Source organism: Lonchura striata, chromosome 2, assembly GCF_050655825.1.
Source record: "Lonchura striata isolate lonStrDom1 chromosome 2, ASM5065582v1, whole genome shotgun sequence".
Lineage (NCBI taxonomy): Eukaryota > Metazoa > Chordata > Aves > Passeriformes > Estrildidae > Lonchura > Lonchura striata.
Window position 1 is genome coordinate 109,577,819 of NC_140704.1, and position 19,323 is coordinate 109,597,141.

The following is a 19,323-nucleotide window of genomic DNA, read 5'->3' on the forward strand; positions in this document are numbered from 1 at the left end:
CCTAGCTCCCACCTCTAGAAACCCAACGCTCCTTTGCTGCTTACTGGTGCAGCTGTGAGGAGCTTCTGCCACAGCTTATACCACTGTCTGGTTGTTGGCATGTGTGCTTCTGGACATACTTTTGCCAAAGAGCTGATATCCTAAACCAGGATCTTTTCCTTGCTGTTCCCCAGATGTGATTTTCAGTTCCAAACAGTAGAAGAGTGAAATATAAAAGAGCCGTAAAAATAATCCAGGGTTTGAACACAAGCTTTAAGGTGAAAGTCTTAGAAATTTCTGTCTTTTCAGTTTGTCATGGAGAAGAAGAGCAGAAGTTGATTTCATTGTCCAGTGTAGGCTCCTAGATGGGACAAGGAGGTTTGGGGGAGCAAGGATTACATTTTACAGAGCAGCTTCAAAGGGTGTTATGCTGAAATTTTGCTGGATTATCCTGGATTTTGAATTAGAATGAAGTTTACAATTACTAAAGTGATTTAATTGTTAAAATTGACCAGCAAAAGTGATGAAACTTTTGTTACTTGGACTTGCTGAAAGAAGATGTCTAGAAAAGCCTTGATTCAGCTCTAGGGTGAGATCCTGCAAGAGAGAACAGATGCCAGCAGTCTGCCTGTGAATCTACATGTGGGATATCTCCAGTCTAATGTTTTGATCTTTATACCAAAAGTGACATACCTACAGTCACATCTACTCGAGCATTTGAGTGCAGCTCCAGACCATAGAGCATTCCACTTCCATTTAGCTGTAAATGGAAGTGGAATGCTCAGTGGTCTGAAGCTGCACGGAATCATTCCCTTTAGAGAAACCCTTAGCTGATGAGGGCTCAGGCAGTCACAGACCATGCATTTCCAAAATTTGGGAAAGGCTCTAGAGGGTGCTGTGCTGGAGGAGAAGAAACGGGATTTGTATCGGCAAGGAAAACCATCCTGACCTCTGCTAGGTGTAGAACCACTATCTCCCTTTTTTTTCCTCTGAGACAATGTAGGCCTCTTCCTGCAGAAACAGCCGTGTGCCTTTTTCCTAAAGGAAGGCATCAGTAGATGTTGGTTTTCCTGAATCTTACACAAACTCACATTAGGAGGGTTGACATCAGGAGACAGAGTGCAACCTGATGTATAAATATGAACTTGATGACATTAGAATTGTAAAAGAATGATTGAATGTTATTTAATGCATCTTTTAAAGACAGGCCCCAGGGGAACCTTGGGTGGGGGCATGGGGACACTGGAAGTGCTTGCCTGGCTGTGTCTCTGTGGCCCGTGACAGGGTCATCTGAGCAGGGCTCCTTCCCATCCTGAGCTGGCCGGATACAGGCCAGCTTGGATCCAAAAGCTGGGGCTGTGTCATCAGCACTGTAGTGCAGGTAGGCCAACAGGCCTGGCAGGATTTATGAGTGCTGGAAGATGGCTCAGAGCAAGTCCAGATCTGTTTAGAAAAGGCTTTTAATGGTGTGAAAGCTCCCGTGGCTCGGTTCCGAGGAGCACAAGTGGTAGGTGAACCCTCAGACAGTACAAGCAGGTGCTGTGATACAGTAGAAGCTGTGGAGAAGGAAACCAAACTCCTTGGCAAGGCATGCTTGAGGCACCTGTGTGATGCCTGGGATAAAACAAAGATTCACTTCAAATAACAGACATTCAGGACTTAAAATACTGCATTTACATTTCTTGTTTCTCTAAAGGTCAAGGTGAGTTACCCTCATTCAGTGTATATACAGGTACATTTACTAACATGTATTTTTTTTTCTGTGGGGAACATAATGTTCTTGGGAACCTACCACAGAATGGTTTGGGTTGGAAAGGACCATGGGCAGGGATAGCAGGGATGCCATTTACTAGATCATGTTGCCCAGGGCCCCATCCAACCTGGCCTTGAACACTTGTGGGAATGAGGCAGCCACACTCCAGTGTATCTTCAGTAAAGAAAATGTAGCAATGAGAGAGATGTTTAGAGTACCAACACCCCCCCTTCCTGTTTTTGTGTTACATCTTCCATTTCAGCAGTTTTCAAATGTTTTGCATTCTGAGTCACAAATGTACATCTAGGGGAAAGAACAAGAATAAAACTCTACCTGCATGTTTTTTATGTTTGCAATTAGCACATTAGAAAAATCCCAGCAGAGTTCACAAGCTCAGAGGGAAGCTCAGCTGCTGCCCCCTCCTCTAGCTGCACAATTCCCAGTTTGCTTCTGGCTACAGCCTCAGTGGCTACTGTAGGAAAATCGCACCTGCAGAGGAGGCCCTATCCTTTTATTACCAGGCTGTTTTGCTACAGTTAGCTACTCTTTCCATTTTCTTTCCTGTTGCCTTCAGCAGGAAGAGGGAGTCTTGAAGAGAGATTTTTCGCATTCTACCAATGTCAGTGAACCTAATACAGTCATAAAAAAAAAAAAGGTGGAGGCAAATCAACAACAACAACAACAAAAAAAAAATCACGTAAGGATGTGAACTTTTTGATTTCTCATGCAGCTTGTAAAATTACAGCTTCACCAGCATAAAGGCAGCCAGGGTGATTTATGCTGGCTCTTCACAGCTTACACATTTCATATCTCTTGATGACTTTCAATTGAGATTGTAAGCATTACTTTTCCTAACAGTAGACACATTTGGCTGCTTTTTTTTTTTTTATTCAAAGTGTAGCTGTTCCTGTAGATAGGCACCTTGCTTACAGTAAACAATTGCCAACATCAGTGTACCAGAACACACAAACTATAATTTGCACGTCTAGACTTTATTATTACAGCATTTTAGTTGCAAGTTATCCCAGACATACAAACCAATGTAATTTTACAGTTCATTATGTCTGCTGCTGCTTTCCCAAGCAAAATCAGCATTAAAAAAAAAAAAAAAAAACAAACCTGCAGAACTTCAGCATTACTAAAAAACTCTGGAAATGACAGTAGGTGCCAGTCTGTAGAGCAAAAAACATTTTTCTACAATCCCTCTTCTCACTAGTCATTAGCTATTCATAATAAGGCTTATGCTATTTTTCAGATCCATGAAATATGAAATTACAAGATATTACTATCTATTAATAAATTACTCAAGCAAAAGGTTTTGAGCCTGCAGAGGTAGCCAGTTACACATAAAGGAAAGCAGAAAAGCAATCCACAACCTGAGTCTGGAGAGAACACAGGCCTTCCCAACTGCTCCAAGTTTCCTATTATAATGTACATATTTAATTAAGATATGTTTGATCATCTTACTGTATTTTTTCCTTCCCACTATGTGACAGAAGATTAAAGCAGGTCACAATTATCCCTTCTATTGCTTGACAACCTCACTGTCAATGTGACTGGTGATCTGGAAGGTTGTCTTCAGTGTGCTCCAGCCAGAGCTTTGATATTGCTGACATTTCAGATACAGCAAGCTCAACACAGAGGAACTTGCTGAAGTTACATCAATGGCTTCTATTTATCTGTACTTCCTAGCTCTGTGACCTTCAAAGGACATATACAGTCATTCACATGTAATTTGGCCTTACTGCTCTATTGTTCTGCAGGCCTTGGTAGATTACCCAGGGAGATTTATGGACAGCTAGCTTCATGGGATGTACATGGCTGTTCCAAAAAAGCCCAAACAAACCTAATCCCAAAACCCCCCACCAACAAAAACTGCCTTGTCTTTTGAACAGTGTTCCCTTCCACAAATAAGTGGAATTTCTGAAACTCCAAACCTGCATAATGAAGGATGAAGCAATCACAAGGCCAGCTTAGGGTGGTGGATGAATAATAAATATAAATTAGGCTACTACAGCAGGCCATGAAAGTAAGGAAATGAAAACATTATTTAATGGTATTCACTTATTCATGTGGAATAGTAAAAGAAAAACAAAACCATTCATACTGCCCTGGGCATTATGCTGCAAGTGCACCTTGTACTTGGAAACTGTTGCAATGTCTGAATGCTTAGAAAGATGTATAAGCTGTAGTAAGGAGAAAACACCATGCCAGTCATTTTCAAATGGTTCTTTCCATAAATTACTTTATTTCTCATTAAATGAGCACAGAGTCATTACCATATTAATAACAGATATGTTTATTATTACATATCCATCAGTGCGGCTTTCAATACCACTTGAAACATGCAAATCGTCCTAAGGACAAATCAGTTTTCCAGTGCTTCTTATTTAATACACAACTGCAAAGCCATTATAAATTACTGAGGAGGTATTTGGTTACGAAATAAAATAAAATAAAACCATACTGCCCATACCATGAATGTATTCCTGCTACAAAGCAAGAGTCTGACAGCATTTACTGAAATTCCTGAATTTCACCCAGAGCTTTTGCATCTCTTTTTTTTTTCTGCATTGCCTACACATCTCTTGGCTTATGAACAAGAATCAGTCTTTCTTTGTAAGAGGAATTCTCACTCAAAGATTGTACTTAATTTAGAAATGCATCTAGCATCTACAATACTTCAACCAATTAAAGTTCAGTAAAAATCTACTGATATGCAATAGCTTTTTAGAGGTTTCTTTTGTTTAGTTTTAGGTTTCTACATTTATCAACATGGCAATAATACAATTATCTCAAATTAAGGCACTAAAAGAACAATGTAAAACCAAGTAAAAGTGTTCTAAGAATAATTTACAGTTCAAACAGTGCATATATTTCTTAAATGTTTGTTAACTTAATGTACGTTATCACTTAAAATTGTAAGGCAATACATTATACAGTAATAGAAATGATGTACCCCAAAATATGCTTCCAAACTCGGTGGTTCTTTTTACTGTTAGTTTCTAATATCTCTAACAATAAAATAATTCAGTATGGCTTGGTAAAAATGCATAGATTAAAGGCAATTACTTGTTTTCCCCCCTTTACAAACCTGCTGCATCAGTATTTTGTAAAGCATAATGTAAAATATTTAACACTTTGATCCATTCCATAGTGGGTGGTTAGCATTAAGGCTGTAAAGAACTCTGCAGTGAAGGCACTGAAGTTCAAGTGATAAGGCTTCATTTTAAGCTAGTTCTGCAGTCTTCAAGAGCACAACTTAAGAGTCTTGAAAGCAGTTGCAGTCCTTCTCACTGAGAAACCTTCCTCTTCTATTCCATTTTATATGCTCATCTTGACATAAATATCCCCTTCACGGGGTTAACAGTCTTTTTCTTTCACTGGTATGAAGAAAGTTGGCTGCATTTCATTGTGACTGACAGGCTTTTTAAAAAAAAATCCAAAAGGCAGCACCTTTTTTATATACCTAGCTAAGCTTTATTTGCTTTAACTTGCATTACATAGTAATAATTAATCTAATCTACCTTGAGGCAAACCCGCAATTAAACACCCTCAGCGTGCTTTTGTGCCAAAGCAAGGAGGAGACAGTAATAGCAATCTTAACCCTGAAGCCTGTGATAGTTATGTTGAAAGGAACAACAGCCCGTCTGCACTGCTCTGTGTGGTTAAAAAAAGCCCTGTTTCTCTGACTGTATCCCATGAGGTTCCATTAAGCACTGTACATGTGGTTAGCTGGAACAAAAAAGAAAACAGACAATTAATAACAAATATAAAAATTAGCTTCATAATACTAGTACTAGTGAGTGTTTGCCAAGAGCATCAGTGAACAAAATACTCAATTTTAAAAGAATATTTTTTTCAATTGACAAGGTACAATAGTAACATCATACATCTTCCACAAACTGTTTTCAGTTTCAAACAAAATTAAGCAAACACAGAGATCAGACAGATGACAATAATACTGCAGCTTTACAAGTAAGCAAATGAGAGTCAACAATCGTGGGTGTATTCATGGCAAATGCAAGGTGACCCTCTTTCACTTGCAGGACAAGAAGAGACTCTCTAGGCTAAGAGCACACACATGCAATTGCAGAGCTCATCTGATGCACAAGAATTTGGCTGGTTGGTTGTTTTCCTCTTCAAACATGCATTAACTTGACCAAGAGCCCAAGTCAAACTATATTAAAACAAAAGATCTCAGCTGTGCTAATACAACGTGAATAAATCAGCAGACTGTAAGCTATAAAGTGTAGGCTCCAATCTCAAAGCAGCACTGCAAATGCCAGCAAGTTCATCATGAAGTTCTGTTTCATTGTCATTAGTGATAAGTTATTAAAATTAGGAATAGAACTTAGGATGAACTTTTATATGTGAAGCTCCTTCCAAGGGGTCTGAGACACCTCTCCAAGAAGTCAAGGAAGCACTGCCTACTGACTGCAAAGAAAGGTGGGTCAGACCCTGAATGAAATGTACTGAAATGTCTTCAAGCATGTGTTCAAGTCTGTATCCATTCAACAAAACAGTTAATGCCTGCTTACATGGTAGGACTCCATCACCGAGAGCAAGTTCTGCTATACTGTCTGACAAGAGAACGATTTTCGGATACTTAGTAAAAGCTAGACATGTATATCCCATAAAAATCATTGCTGCTTCTCTCATTCCCACACCTAGTAAAGTGGTGAGGGAGAAGAGAACAGCAGGATGCATGAGTCCATAGAGGCTGATCCAACAACTGACCGCCTCCTGAGAGGAAAGGAGTCTGCTGTTCCTCTGCTTAATCACCTTCCTGACCCCAGGAGACCCTACTTACCTGTCCTCAGCTTTGGCAATCACTGCACTTCTCAGTGCACTGATGTACTCACTAGCTTGGCACAGTTAGTCTACGTTTTTTTGAGTCAGGAAATGGAATTGTGTACCTTCATGGAAGGGTCCAAAATGGACCCATTCAAGCATTTATCTAGGATCCAAGGACAGAAAAAAAGAAAAAAAGATGAAGAGGGAAAATCTTCCCCTTTAAATAGAAACAGGCTGTCAAATGAGCTCAGCTACTGTGCTGAGCTACCAGTTAAGTGTTCAGTACATAAGCTACACTGTGAATTTATTTAATAAGCCAGATTTAAACACTGGTACATTTGAAGTGAATTTTCCTAAAATATATCCATCACCTCTTCTTTTTAAACACACAGGACAGAATATGTAGTGGTATCAGGGCACAGGCTGGGCACAGTCCATCACAGAAGTATTTGTCTAGTTCATAGATACAACTCACAAAAAATTTGTCTGAGAAAACCAATAAAAAGGTCCACAGTGTATCTGCCAGAATGAAGAGTTCCAACCTGGCCTTTTTCTAATGCTTCTTTGCTCAGTGGAACTCTGAATCTTTTCACTGTTTGCTCACATTGCTCTGCAGGTGCCAGGCAGGCCCCACTACACTCCAGTCAGCCCAGTGCCAGCTGTCTGATGGGGACAGAGTGTGTCACAAAGGTGCCCAGGGAGCTCCTCGAGCATCAGGGCAGTGCAAGGGCCCCCAGTTGCCTCTTGCAGACTTCTCCAGGCAGCATGACACGCAGGAGCACACACATACCCAGCACTCCTGCTGCTCAAGGGCTCTGCCTCTCTAAATGACTTATGATCAATTGGACTCTTTCTCCACAATCAGTGACCACAAAATACAGCATTAAAACAGAGTTTCTTACAATTAATTATATGTTCTAAAGAGCTCTGACAGTATTTGATATCATCAAGAAGCAAGATAGATACCAGTTATGTCATCAAGTTCACTGATGGATTTCGGGTCAGTCTAGAGGAGTAATGTAGATGTTAACTGATTCATGTCACAGCTTGTCAAATAAATTCAAGAAGCTAAAGAGGTAAGATACCATGCAGGTATCTGACAGAAAACCTAAGAGCTTTATTTCTTCCCAAGAACTTGGGAGATCTCCTTGGGTGATGGAGAAAGGTGTGAGCAGAGGTTGTACATCAGGGCAGCTGGAGAAAACGCAAGGCTGCAGTATTTGGAAGAGCGGATCCGGCCTGACATTCACTTGTGCAAGACCATCACCATCACCTTTCCTCTTTTCGTTCTTGAGGCTCTCCCCCAAACCTCTACCCAACAGAAAATCACAAGCTTTTCTTCTGTGGAGTTTGGGTTGGATTGTTTTTGTTTTCATACTTTGGGTTTTTTGGCTTTCCTTTAGGCAAAACATTTCTGGATTAATTTTCTGCTGAAAAATAGATCAGTTCACTCTGGTGATCTGTGAAGCATGAACTGACACAAAATAAAGCTCAGGAATGTGCAGCTGTCCTCTTTCTGGTGCTGGTGAGCTATTAGACTATTTGGTGAGCTATTGTATCTTTAGGATCTTAAAAACAGAGCTTTAATAATAGTGTTTTTCATTTTTTAAAGACGTTCCATTCCCTACTTGTGCATTTCTGTGATTCTGTAACACTCTCAACAGGATTAATAACAGCAATAGTCTGGGTAACTGATGTCCCCAACATACCCATTCCTTTAAGAGTTACTGTAAACTTTCAAATATCCAAATTTGTTTCTTCCATAACAGATTAACTGCATGCATACTTGTCCTTGCTAAAGGCAACTCCAGCACTTCCATTAAGACAGAGTGAAAAATAATCAATTGATTTAAGAAAATGGATTTTTCTCCCAAAAGAGTATGCATGAAAGCTGGTTATTACAGCTACCAGAGGACCTCACAAGGACAAATGGAAAGCATACTCAGAATGCAATTCAAAGAGATTTTGGAAAAGAAAGTCTACAACTCTAAACATCCAAATGTGAAATAAGGAAGTATGGGATTATCTTGAAGGCCTTCACTGAATATATTATGATCTCAAAACTATGATCCTTGGGAGTGTTCAAGGCCAGGCTGGATGGGGCCTGAGCAACCTGATCCACCCTGGCAGAGTGGGCTGGAATTAGATGATCTTCACGGTCCCTTCCAACCCAAACCATTCTATCATCACTTATGTTTTAGGGTGGAAGTCTTGGGGACAAGAAAATCAATGCCCTTTTTGTCTTTCATATTTTTTCTCATCTGTTCTCTTCAAGAAGGATGTTTCCTGATATACCCCATGTCTCCTTATATGCAAAAGTCTGCTTGTATTGCATTTCATGCCAGGAACGTCCGGTAGCCCTGCCAATCTGGGAAGACTCTTTCCTTACTGAGACACTAGTTTCTACTCCATATTGTCAATTCAATTGGTTATTTGGGGAGAAAACAACACACATACTGTATCAGGAAGCTAATAAAAGTTAAAATCAGATTACAGCAACCTAAGCATTAAAAAAGTGTATTTTACATCATGTCCTGGTAAATGTACAGGGTCACAAATAGTTTACAAAAACAACTGCTGGGATAGAAGACAACTGGGAATGAGTAAGCAGGGAGGAAGAACAGAATTAATACTTACCTGGCCTCACAACAAAAGAATTGCCCTAACAACAGACAGAACCTGTAAGATTCTCATTTTAGCCCCTTTTGCAGAAGACTTCTAGCATATGCAAGCTCTGAGTCAATCCATGGATGGAATGACTGTGGATCACCCTTGCTGCTAAAAGCCATTACTGACATATCCACTGAGCCTTGCCTTTAAACATAAAAAAAAAAAATGCAACCAGCTCCCTCCCAATCATTGTCAGGCCAGGTACCACGTCCATGGTGCCTTTCCAAATGTGAAGAGCTGATAAATTTACCATAATAACAGGAAAATTCTGCTCCTTCCTTTGGGATTTGAGCAAAGACTTAGATCAGCACTTTAACAGCCATAACTATGGAATTATTTCACAATTTCACACGGAATAGGACTTATAAGCAGACGGTTTTTTAGCCAAGAAGATCTGTAGGTTTTGTAGCTTATTTCTCACCTAGTTTTTCCAGAAGTATTTTTAACAACTTTTCGGAATGACTGGTTTGCTGAGGATCTTGTAGACAAAGTTCTAGGTGAAGCACGAACAAAAGTAGATGGTGGTGTCTTAGGGATCTTCTTTACTAAATGTGTCACCCATTTCTTCTGTTCATCTTGACAGGATGCCAACAAGAGCATATCTCTTGCTGAAGTTACATCATAACTCACTATAAGGAAAAAGGAAGATGATTCAGTGAAAACCCAGGCTCCTTATCAAAGTAAAAGTTATGACACACCAACTGTGCCACTGGAAGGAACAGTGACACCTATATACATTCTTGTATTGGATTAGTTTATATATTTTTGGAAGACAACAAACAGCAGGGAGGATTATGAATATAGTCACAATTCCTCATTCTGCATTAAGATTCTTGAGTCTAACATGAACATTCAAGAAATGAGGAACCTACACTAATTACAATTTTAATAAGCTGGAAAGTTGTGTGGGTGCAAAGTTCCAGACTACATACCCTGAATGTTCCACTTCACAGCAGCACAGAGGAGAAACTTCTACTCCAGTCTGTGAGGTGGCTGAAGAACCAAGCTGCAAGGTCTCAGTAGAGCTTGCTGATGCAGCATGGGTCAGGTGTAAGTGCAGAGGAAATGGTGAGGGCACCAAGGAGCTGCCCAGTACTTGGGAACAAACTTCTAGGGAACTTAGGGCTCTTAGGGCCCTCAGCAGAGCTCCATCAGTTACACCATAGACCTCCCTACAGAGGTTTGCCACAGCTGCCTGTTCATAAACAGTGTAACAGGCTATTGCTTTAATAGCAAATTCCACATCTGAAAGCATGGAACTACAGTTTTAAGTTTAAAATTAAACTGAACTGCTTTTATTCACCTCCAGTAGTTCAGCAGGTTTGGCTTAACCACATGGAGAATATAGAACAGGAAAAAAACCATGAGTATACCTTTGCATGGTGCAATTAATTCCTCCTTTTTATCCAAGTGGTCTCTGTGGCACTTCACATGGCATCTTCGACATTCTAGGGCAGCAGGGGGTTTAAAGACATGCCAGAGAGGTTTGGCACAGGCCTCACAGTTGGCTGGAAAATGGTATAATGTGGGAATAAATTCGTGGCCTTTGTGATTTAGAAAATTTGTCTTCTCTGCCGGCTGTACTGGTTCTACCTCCAAATCCTTCCTGCATTCCCCCTCGTTAGCATAGAGAATCTGAAAAAGAACACTGATGTGTTATTGTTGAAGCACTAAGTACTTTTATACCCTTCCCAAAGAAGCCACATCTTTTTCAAGAGAGTTAAATAGACAGGAGAATATACTTCTTTTTACCTGGAATATTTTAGGAATTTCTTCAGTTTCAGCTCTATATACATCTCCTTGAGTTACAGGTCGGACATGAAACAGCTTACTAGATTAGAAGAAACATGAATCAGAAAATGCTAAAAAGTTATGTATAGTTCAGAACAATTATCAAACTGCTTTGAAGTTCTTAGAAATCATGCAAGCAAAACTACCTACTTCAACGCTGCAATAAGATTTTGGGAACTAATTCATAAACCATACAGATTTTGTCTACCCACATAAGACCAAAATATTTCACAGCATGGAAAGAGGGTCCTCTTATAATGGATTCAAGATCCATCATGGTAAATTTACTTAAGATAAAGGCTTTCAAATACTTCCTCAAAACACCAGGAAGTCTAACATTATTGCTAGAAAAGCTTAGTGAGAACCTGGATGGAAGTAACCATATTAAGTAGAATACTATCCAGTAGTTTTTTTACTAAATCATGTTATGGCTTGATGAACAATCTATGCCAAAACATCACAAAAGGAAATCTGGAGCACCAGCTGTTGAAAAAACTATTTAAATTGGAACAAACATCACGTGGGTCAAGACTCTAAGTCCACCTCTCCCAAGATCCTGTTTTCAACAGTGGCTGTAGCAGATGTTTATGAAAAGAGAGTACAAAACAGTTCAAAAACAAAATAACTCTTTTCCTGGTTATGAGCAATTGGCAGCTGAAGCACTTCCTGAGTTTGAGAATCCTTCCAGACCATTGTATTTGTTAGTCCCTGATACATCTATTCATGAATTCTAAAACCTTTTTTCAATTACTATGCTGTAAGATCCCATAATGTCAATCAGCTGTTCAAACATTAGAGTCATGTACCAGTGAGGGGCTTCAGTGATATTTGACACAATTTCCTTCATGTATAACCAATGTAAAGGAATCACTATTAATATATTTTACCACTTTAAACAGAGAACGGCTGGAAAAGATAGACGTGCTTTGGACTAGAACAGCAACTCTAACTTTTAGCCATCACTGGACAAAAAACAAGTACTATCAAAGTTCTGTTAATGGTACACTAAAATACAGATAGAGATTTCCCACCTGGTATGGGAAATTAAATTAAAAATTTTTTATGGAATTTTTATTTAAAGCTTCTGGATTTGCTATCTGCTATTTCACACACAACACTCTTTTGTCAATTTGTATCCAAAACTAATAATGACTTTACTTACTCTATATCTAGTACCATAGATGGATTAGACTGGTCCTTGTCTTTTTCATCATTGTAGAACAGTATCTTTTTACTGCTTACCACAACATACTGTGGAAAGAGAGTAAAACAGTTGAAATTGCATTTAAAAAGCAATTATTTATCCTAATATACTCCCACATGCACATAAAAAGCCAGAGTAAATGAAAGGTTTCAAATTAACATCAGGAGATACTCAAATCATTCTGAAGGCAGCTACACTATCGACAGTTCTGCAGTGCTACAGTTGCAGTGACTGTATTGTCCCTGGATCACTCTAAAATGCTTGTGATGACTCTGTAAGCCCATCTTTACTCAAACTCACAAATTTCAGTTGCTACTGGCAGGTTACTATGAAATTTACTGTATCACTGAGAGTGACACAAAGTAAAAGTTACCACTTATTGATAATGTTGTAAAACTCTTCTGTAGTTCTACAGGCCTGCAGGACTCACTGGTACTTCACACCAAACTGCTGGTAGGCTAAAACAGAGTTCCATGGCTCCTGCTATTTCCTACACTTCCAATTTAATGGACTGATAAAATAAAGAGCCAAAATGAATCAGCTGGAACAGAGGCCTGATACCTATGAATACACTGAGATAGTCAAGATCAAACACCTCTAATCTAAGCACTTCCCAGTTAAGTTCAAGACTGGAATTCAATGCCTGCTGCTTCCACTGGGAGTTGCTAGTCGAACATCTTTGCTGGAACTGTCCACAAGCATAAGCTCAGTGACAGCTGTGGCTGTTCCCTCCCCTGCAGTTTCAAATGTCTTAGAAGGAACTGAAAGATATAAGACACTAAAGTGGATTTAAAGGAGTTAAACTGGCAGCTCTACATTGGCCTACACTGGTCTCCAGATTCACATATAATATAACTCAGAAGGACAGAAAAGCATGAAAGTGAATGCACCAATAGTTCATCTTGAATTCCAAGTACTAGTAGGTAACTGGATGGGCTTCTGCACAATGCAGATACTGATAATTTGAATAAATGTCTGCTCCTTCTACAAAGGGAGGTTCCAACCTCATTTTACACAGCACTTGAAGCTGACCTCAAAACCTGAGTATGAAAGTCACCTTAAGTTTATACAACAGCCTTTTTAAAATGTGCTGCGCAAGGTATGAGCTATAGTTGTAAATCTCAATTACTGAAATACATCTTTAAAAAGCCATGAAAGGGCATTTTGTCACAATTCCTTAATAGAAAGCTTGATCAGTTTGTGTAAGTACTAAGTGTGAGCCTCTGGGGATTTTCCCATTGAAGAAAAAGACTGTACTTCAATTCCTTTATCCACTCCAATATAAAACAAATGCTGTTTTCATTTCTGAAGTGTGCACCCTTTGCCTTTCAGAGATAAGAACAAGCCCTTCAGATGACAACTATGACAAATGCAAATTCTGACTGTAAAGGAATTCAATTATCACACTATATATAAGCCTTGGTGAAAGAACAACCTAACCTCACAAAAAAAATATTGTACAACAATGTCACTACCCTGTTGTGAACATATTAAAAAAATCTTCTGACAGTAGTTCTCTTTTACAGTGGTTTTTGAAGCATATTGTATCATCTTAATTTGGGATGAAATGAAGCTCCAGATAAAAATAAGGGTAACCCATTTCAATGTTAGCTCTAGGTGTAACTGAAGTGTTTATTCTGATGTAAGTTTTCCACACTCACCTCTTTCTAACTCTAAGCTAAATAACGCAGAGTGCATCGGGCAAAAACATCAGTGCTACTGACATTTGAGTCAGAAATGCAGCAGCTCAAGTTGTAACAACTCAGGCATCAATCCAATTACACTCCTAATGTGATTTTGCTTTTCCTTTAAATTAATATGGGCATGCCTATATTTGAGGTTGCATATACCTCCCACCTTCAAAAAACTGAAACTGCAGGAGAATTAGGAAGAGAAGCACCTGAGGAGGCTGACTACCAGCCAGCTTGTTTCAGCTACTGTTGTAGCTGAAACAAGTACAGCTCAGTTCAGCCAACAGAATGTACATGTAAGTGAACATAGTCCCTCACTACTGTGTCTCGCTGATATGAACCTCAGCTAGTTAAGGAACCTTATCAGTACAATTTATTTAATGACTGAGACATCCATCTGCAGCTCAAATTCCTCCAAAGTGTGAGCACATTCAAACTAGGAAAGTGTTGGAAAGGAATGGATTAACTGTCAAAAATATCTTGAGGCAAGTAAATATGCCTATACTGGGCATGCCTGAAGAAATTCTGATAGTCTTTCACTGGAGAAGCTGCAATTCATCAGGAGTTTAAAATTTCAGTTGTCAGAGAATGCAAAAATAATCTCCATTTTTACAAAACAACCATAAAAGGGTACTTAGAAGCATTCTGACAGAAAAATGACACAGTATTTTATACAATCCAGAACAGAACAAAGCTACCTGATTTGTGCCAGGCATGATCAACTCTATAACAAGACGATTCAAGCAGCCTTAGCAATCAAACAGATCTAAAGGAAGCATCTACCATTTGGATTTTGTTCCTGGTGGTGAACACCTTTCTTGTGGGTAAAGCACCTTCTCTTCCTGTATACTTTTGCTATTAATATTGCTGGTTTTATTGTGCTTGTCTTAGTCTTGCCTTGTGATTTCAGTAAACTGTTAACCCATAAATTCTGCTTTTGTTCCTCCCTTACCCAAAGGGGTGGGGGGAAGGTGACTGGCCATTAGTTGAAATAAGGCAGAACTTATCGCTCACTCCCAGCAAGCCAGAATAGGCGGTGGTTTTAACTTACAGACAAATCACCAAGGTCTGATACTGATGTAAAAATAGACAAGACTGGAACTGAAACACTTGGAGTGTATAAAGAAGGCAATGGAAGCCCACTGAAAATAGTAGTACTTCAAAGAACGAGTACAGCAGCTAAAGACCCAGTACAAACCCTCAAGTGCTTCTCTGACAGGAATTAATCCCTTCTCCCTTAAATTTTATAGGAATCTCTTCCAGCAGTTGTAGAATGTGTATGTAAATAGGAGCAGTTGATAAATACCTTTCAACAAGAATTAGAAAGCCACTTCAAAAGTGTCATTAATAACTCAGTAATTCCAAGTAGCAGTCTTTGAATATAAGGAAGATGAAGGAAAAGAAACCGTTTAATAAAATTAGCTTTTAAAATTAAAAAAATTCTAGAGACCATGTTCACTTTTGTATTTAGTTGTACTAAAAGATGATCAAAGGGGGGAACTGAAAAGCCAGGAAAGATAATCAGAAACTGGTTCTAAGTATCTCAATTTGAACATCGGATGTTTCAAAGAAACAGATCATAACCTTTGCAGAGGCAAAACAAGACTACTTTGTTTGGAGTAGGAATTCTGGCACAGAGATCCCATTTCTGAGGGTAAATCAGTTATTCTTAAGAGAAACTGATCATTTTAAAGGTGAGGGAGACAGAAACATCCTTGAAATCATGTGTAGCAAGTTACTGTGTGATGCACTCTTCCATGACCTTCAGAACATCTAAGTGTGTTATTCCCTACTCTGTGCTGCCAAGTTGCACAAAGAAGTTATTTTTTCAGTGACAGAATTATAAAGATGCTTACTCAAAGAAGAAATGTGATTTTTAATGGTTCCAAGATGCTTACTGTAAAGCATTTCCTCCCCTGTTGTAAATTGGCACTATGTCATTACTGAAGGTTTCATACTGAACTTGAATTTTCTCTGGGTTTTTTTTCTTCAGTAATGTACATACAATATATTATTCATAATTATTTTGTTTGTTTCTTAAATAGGAGTTGTAAAACCAATTCACCACATGCCTAGAAACCTTTCCAAGGAAACTGAAGAAGAAAGAATAAAAGGCATCTGTACCTGTTTCTTCCAGCCATGCCGCCTTATATTTCCTTTGTTTGGTACTGAAAGCCAACCTTCAAGTCTTGATTCTGGTTTTAAAAAATGCATATTTAATAATTTTGTGTATTTACAATAATAAAGCAGAATAGCACAAAAGCAAACTACTACTGCTAGGAAAGGAAGATGTACTACATGCAGTAATGGGCAATTACCTATTCAGCAAAGCAGAATAAAAAGCACAGCTAAATAAAATGAAGATATAAGCATTTAATTCATGCTTCATCACAAGCCAACATCTGATTACACAGTTACTGCACAATAAAAGTAAAGCTGTTTTCCTTGATGCCAACATCTAACACTGTATGTAAATAGTTTGCAAAGAGCCAGGCAGGAAAGACTTCGCTTTGAAAATACATTACAGTTTAAATTAAAAGATTTTCAATGTAAACATAATTTAACATTCAGAGGGGCTGTATGAAAATACTCAGCAGGAAGATGCAGGAAGTAAAATAAATCAGATCCACATTTTCCACAGGAAAACAAAAAAAAGAGAGAACACAGGAGCAAGCAAAGCTACATGGATGTCCCATTACTCACAGAAGATAAGCATAGGAGATAATTAAATAAGGAATGCAGGAAGAATCAACTAGATATAAAGAATAAGAGACAAGTGTTTTACTCCAATTTTCAGTGAAAAATTATTCAGAGAGAAATGTAATATCCTATTTTCTCACTGTTAAACTACTGAAATAATTTAGCATGATACAAAAAAGGGTCACAGGAAAATTAGCATTCTGCCTAATGTGGACTGTTGATTTAGAAAGCTCTTCCAGCCAAGTGAGAGTGGCTTCTAAAATTTAAAATTATGAAGCCAGGCAACAGTAGCACTGAATACATCAAAAAAATTAAGCTAAAATTTTCTGAAACATTCTCCCACAACTATTTATGTCCTGAGAAGCTACCGATTCCTTTTGTCCTTCAGGAATTACTCTGTGTGAGGTGTATCCCAGCAAGTACTGAAATGCATTCAAATGTATAAAAGTTATTGTCCATATGCTTTGGTATATAGAATTACAATGGGACTGACAGCCTAAGGCATTATAATTAGGCATGTAAAAGCCTAATTAGACAGACAATATTTAGAAATGGGACTACACTTAGGAATATGGAATCATTTCCCATCATCTCTCTCCATAGGATAGCTTCGAATGACTGGAGGACCACTGAACTACTGATAACAACTGGAAGAAAAGCATGTTAGCGAAACTCATTCCTGTAAGAAAACTTCTCAGAAAAATGAAAGAAATTTGTACCTGCCTGCCTTCTCACTCTGCATAAAAACTAAAGGTCTCCATACCCCCCAACCCTACCCCCTCTGCTATCCCAGTTATTGTAACTTTGGAAAAGAAAACCTATTTCCTTCATGTCTACAGACCTCACAGAATATGTTTATTCAAAAGTATTGTTTTGAATACTTTGGTTAATTTTTACATTAAAAGAAGGTCCTTCCATTTTTAGAAATTATAGAAACACCCTTAAACTCAGATTTCCACTGCAAAACAAAGTGTTGGAAAGTGTAATTCAAAAGGAATATAGGAAGGATGACTTATTAAAAAAAAAAAGGAAAAAAAACTTTTCGTTGAAATTGTGGCATATGAAAATCTAGAAAGAGCCAAATTATGATGAATTTTAAAATATGCTTATAGAGGCAGCAGATGTTTTTCTACGTTCCCTTCTATTTCAGCATGTTCTGAAAACAATTTCAAAAGAAGTAGGAAGTAAATGAGGTATTTCAAATGAATCCATTTTTCATTCTTTTCTGTCAACTAAAAATCTATTTTAGGGAGCAAATCCTATTTGAATGAGAGACTATTTCTGACCTGTGAATAATGTCTTGCAGATGAAAGTAACAGTTTCTGACCATACTCCTTTTCAACAAAGCTAAAATTCATCTGGAACCACATGTATACTTGAAAGGGTAGATGAGCTCTTTCATTCCAACCTCACCACAAAGGTTCCTCTCAAGAAATATTTATAGTGCATTTTCATTTCTCTCAACAGACTTAGCACAACTGCAAATGCTCATCTGGCAATTTCACAAATATTTGATCCAGAAGACTAATATTTATGAGTGTTCTGATTAAGTAATTAAGAAAATATGGGCTATCTAGACTAAAAAAAAAGGTTCTTCCATTCCTGTCTTTAAAAATAGGCTCAAAACTATTGCCTGACAACTTTCATCTATTTTGGAAAGAATACCAGAATTGATACCTCATATTTCCAATCCAAAAAGTCCAAGATAGGCCTCAAAAATGTCTGGTGGCTAGCTGGATCTGAATAGGATATGAAGAAAGAATTCCATAAAGGCTACAGATCTTGTACTTATCTCTGAATATATTTTAAATGTAGATTTGCATTCTAAACATCTTCATGGCAAGTATCCAGACTACGAAGATAGGTAGGGATTCAGTATGATAAGAGTGCTAACAGTAAGACTTCAATAAAATCACACAAGACAACCATGACTGTACTGCTTTACAAGACTTTTTGTTGTTCTGGAGCTAAGTAATGTGGGTCTTTCATGAACAGCAGAGCTTCTCTTTCCAATGTTCAAGAATTCCTATTCCTAAGAGTCTTCCACAGGAACCAAAAACCTGGAGATACTATCTCACTAATTCTTTCCATTCTTCCAATTTGGATTTCTCCTGCAGACTGTCCTACTATAATTTCACATGAATTTCAGCAAGGATTTCTGACTGGATCTTGCTTTGGGGTTCATTCAGGCTGCTTCAGGAAGTCTATCAGTGTCCAATAAAACTGGCTGGCTTAAATGAACCACACATTTATTATTCCATCTTATCTTTGTGCAAAACACAACATTTGCTGTAAAATATCATGTGCTGCAGCTAAACCTGTAGGGCAGCTCAATTGCTTAAATCATCTTACCAATCAGATGAAAATATGCAATTCACCACAGGTTAAGTGCCCTGCACCAATTAGGATAAAAAAACCTTCATGTTCCTGATTATATTCTGTCTTGGCAAAGAAGAATTCTGTTTACAATCATGCAAGTATAAAGACTCCCTAAGTCCAGCCAGGAGGAAGAGGCATTTCAAAATCATAATTTAAAAGCAAATACCTCAGTTGTTTCAGCAAGGATTCTGTTAACACTGGGGACACCAACTGAGATATGAGCTGCTATCTGAATCAATGACCAGGACTGAGAGTTACATAACATGCCCAGAATTGAATACAAGCAAAAACCTTCATACATGGGAAAGATCATTATGTGGAAGTGGGGAAGAGCCTGAGAATAGCCTGGATTGCGTAAA

The 19,323-nt window shown here is 38.3% G+C and overlaps 1 protein-coding gene across 3 annotated transcripts in view; it reads right to left on the reverse strand.

Annotated features, from left to right (window-relative positions):
* Window positions 1-3,960: 3,960 nt before the first annotated feature.
* The window catches only part of ROCK1 (Rho associated coiled-coil containing protein kinase 1), an 83,099-nt gene continuing 67,736 nt past the window's right edge, over window positions 3,961-19,323 (reverse strand). Inside the window, exons 28-34 of one of the 3 annotated variants that reach the window (XM_021551566.4) lie at window positions 16,010-16,080; window positions 12,153-12,241; window positions 10,952-11,030; window positions 10,573-10,834; window positions 9,621-9,828; window positions 6,274-6,315; window positions 5,375-5,467 (exon numbers count right to left, since the gene is read on the reverse strand). In XM_021551566.4, the coding sequence (XP_021407241.2) occupies window positions 6,288-6,315; window positions 9,621-9,828; window positions 10,573-10,834; window positions 10,952-11,030; window positions 12,153-12,241; window positions 16,010-16,080 (737 nt within the window). In that variant the 3' untranslated portion in view covers window positions 5,375-5,467; window positions 6,274-6,287. Of the gene's footprint in view, window positions 5,468-6,273; window positions 6,316-9,620; window positions 9,829-10,572; window positions 10,835-10,951; window positions 11,031-12,152; window positions 12,242-16,009; window positions 16,081-16,588; window positions 16,638-19,323 lie in introns of those variants that run through there. The other 2 variants (XM_021551567.4, XR_002467409.3) reach the window with 2 other exon arrangements.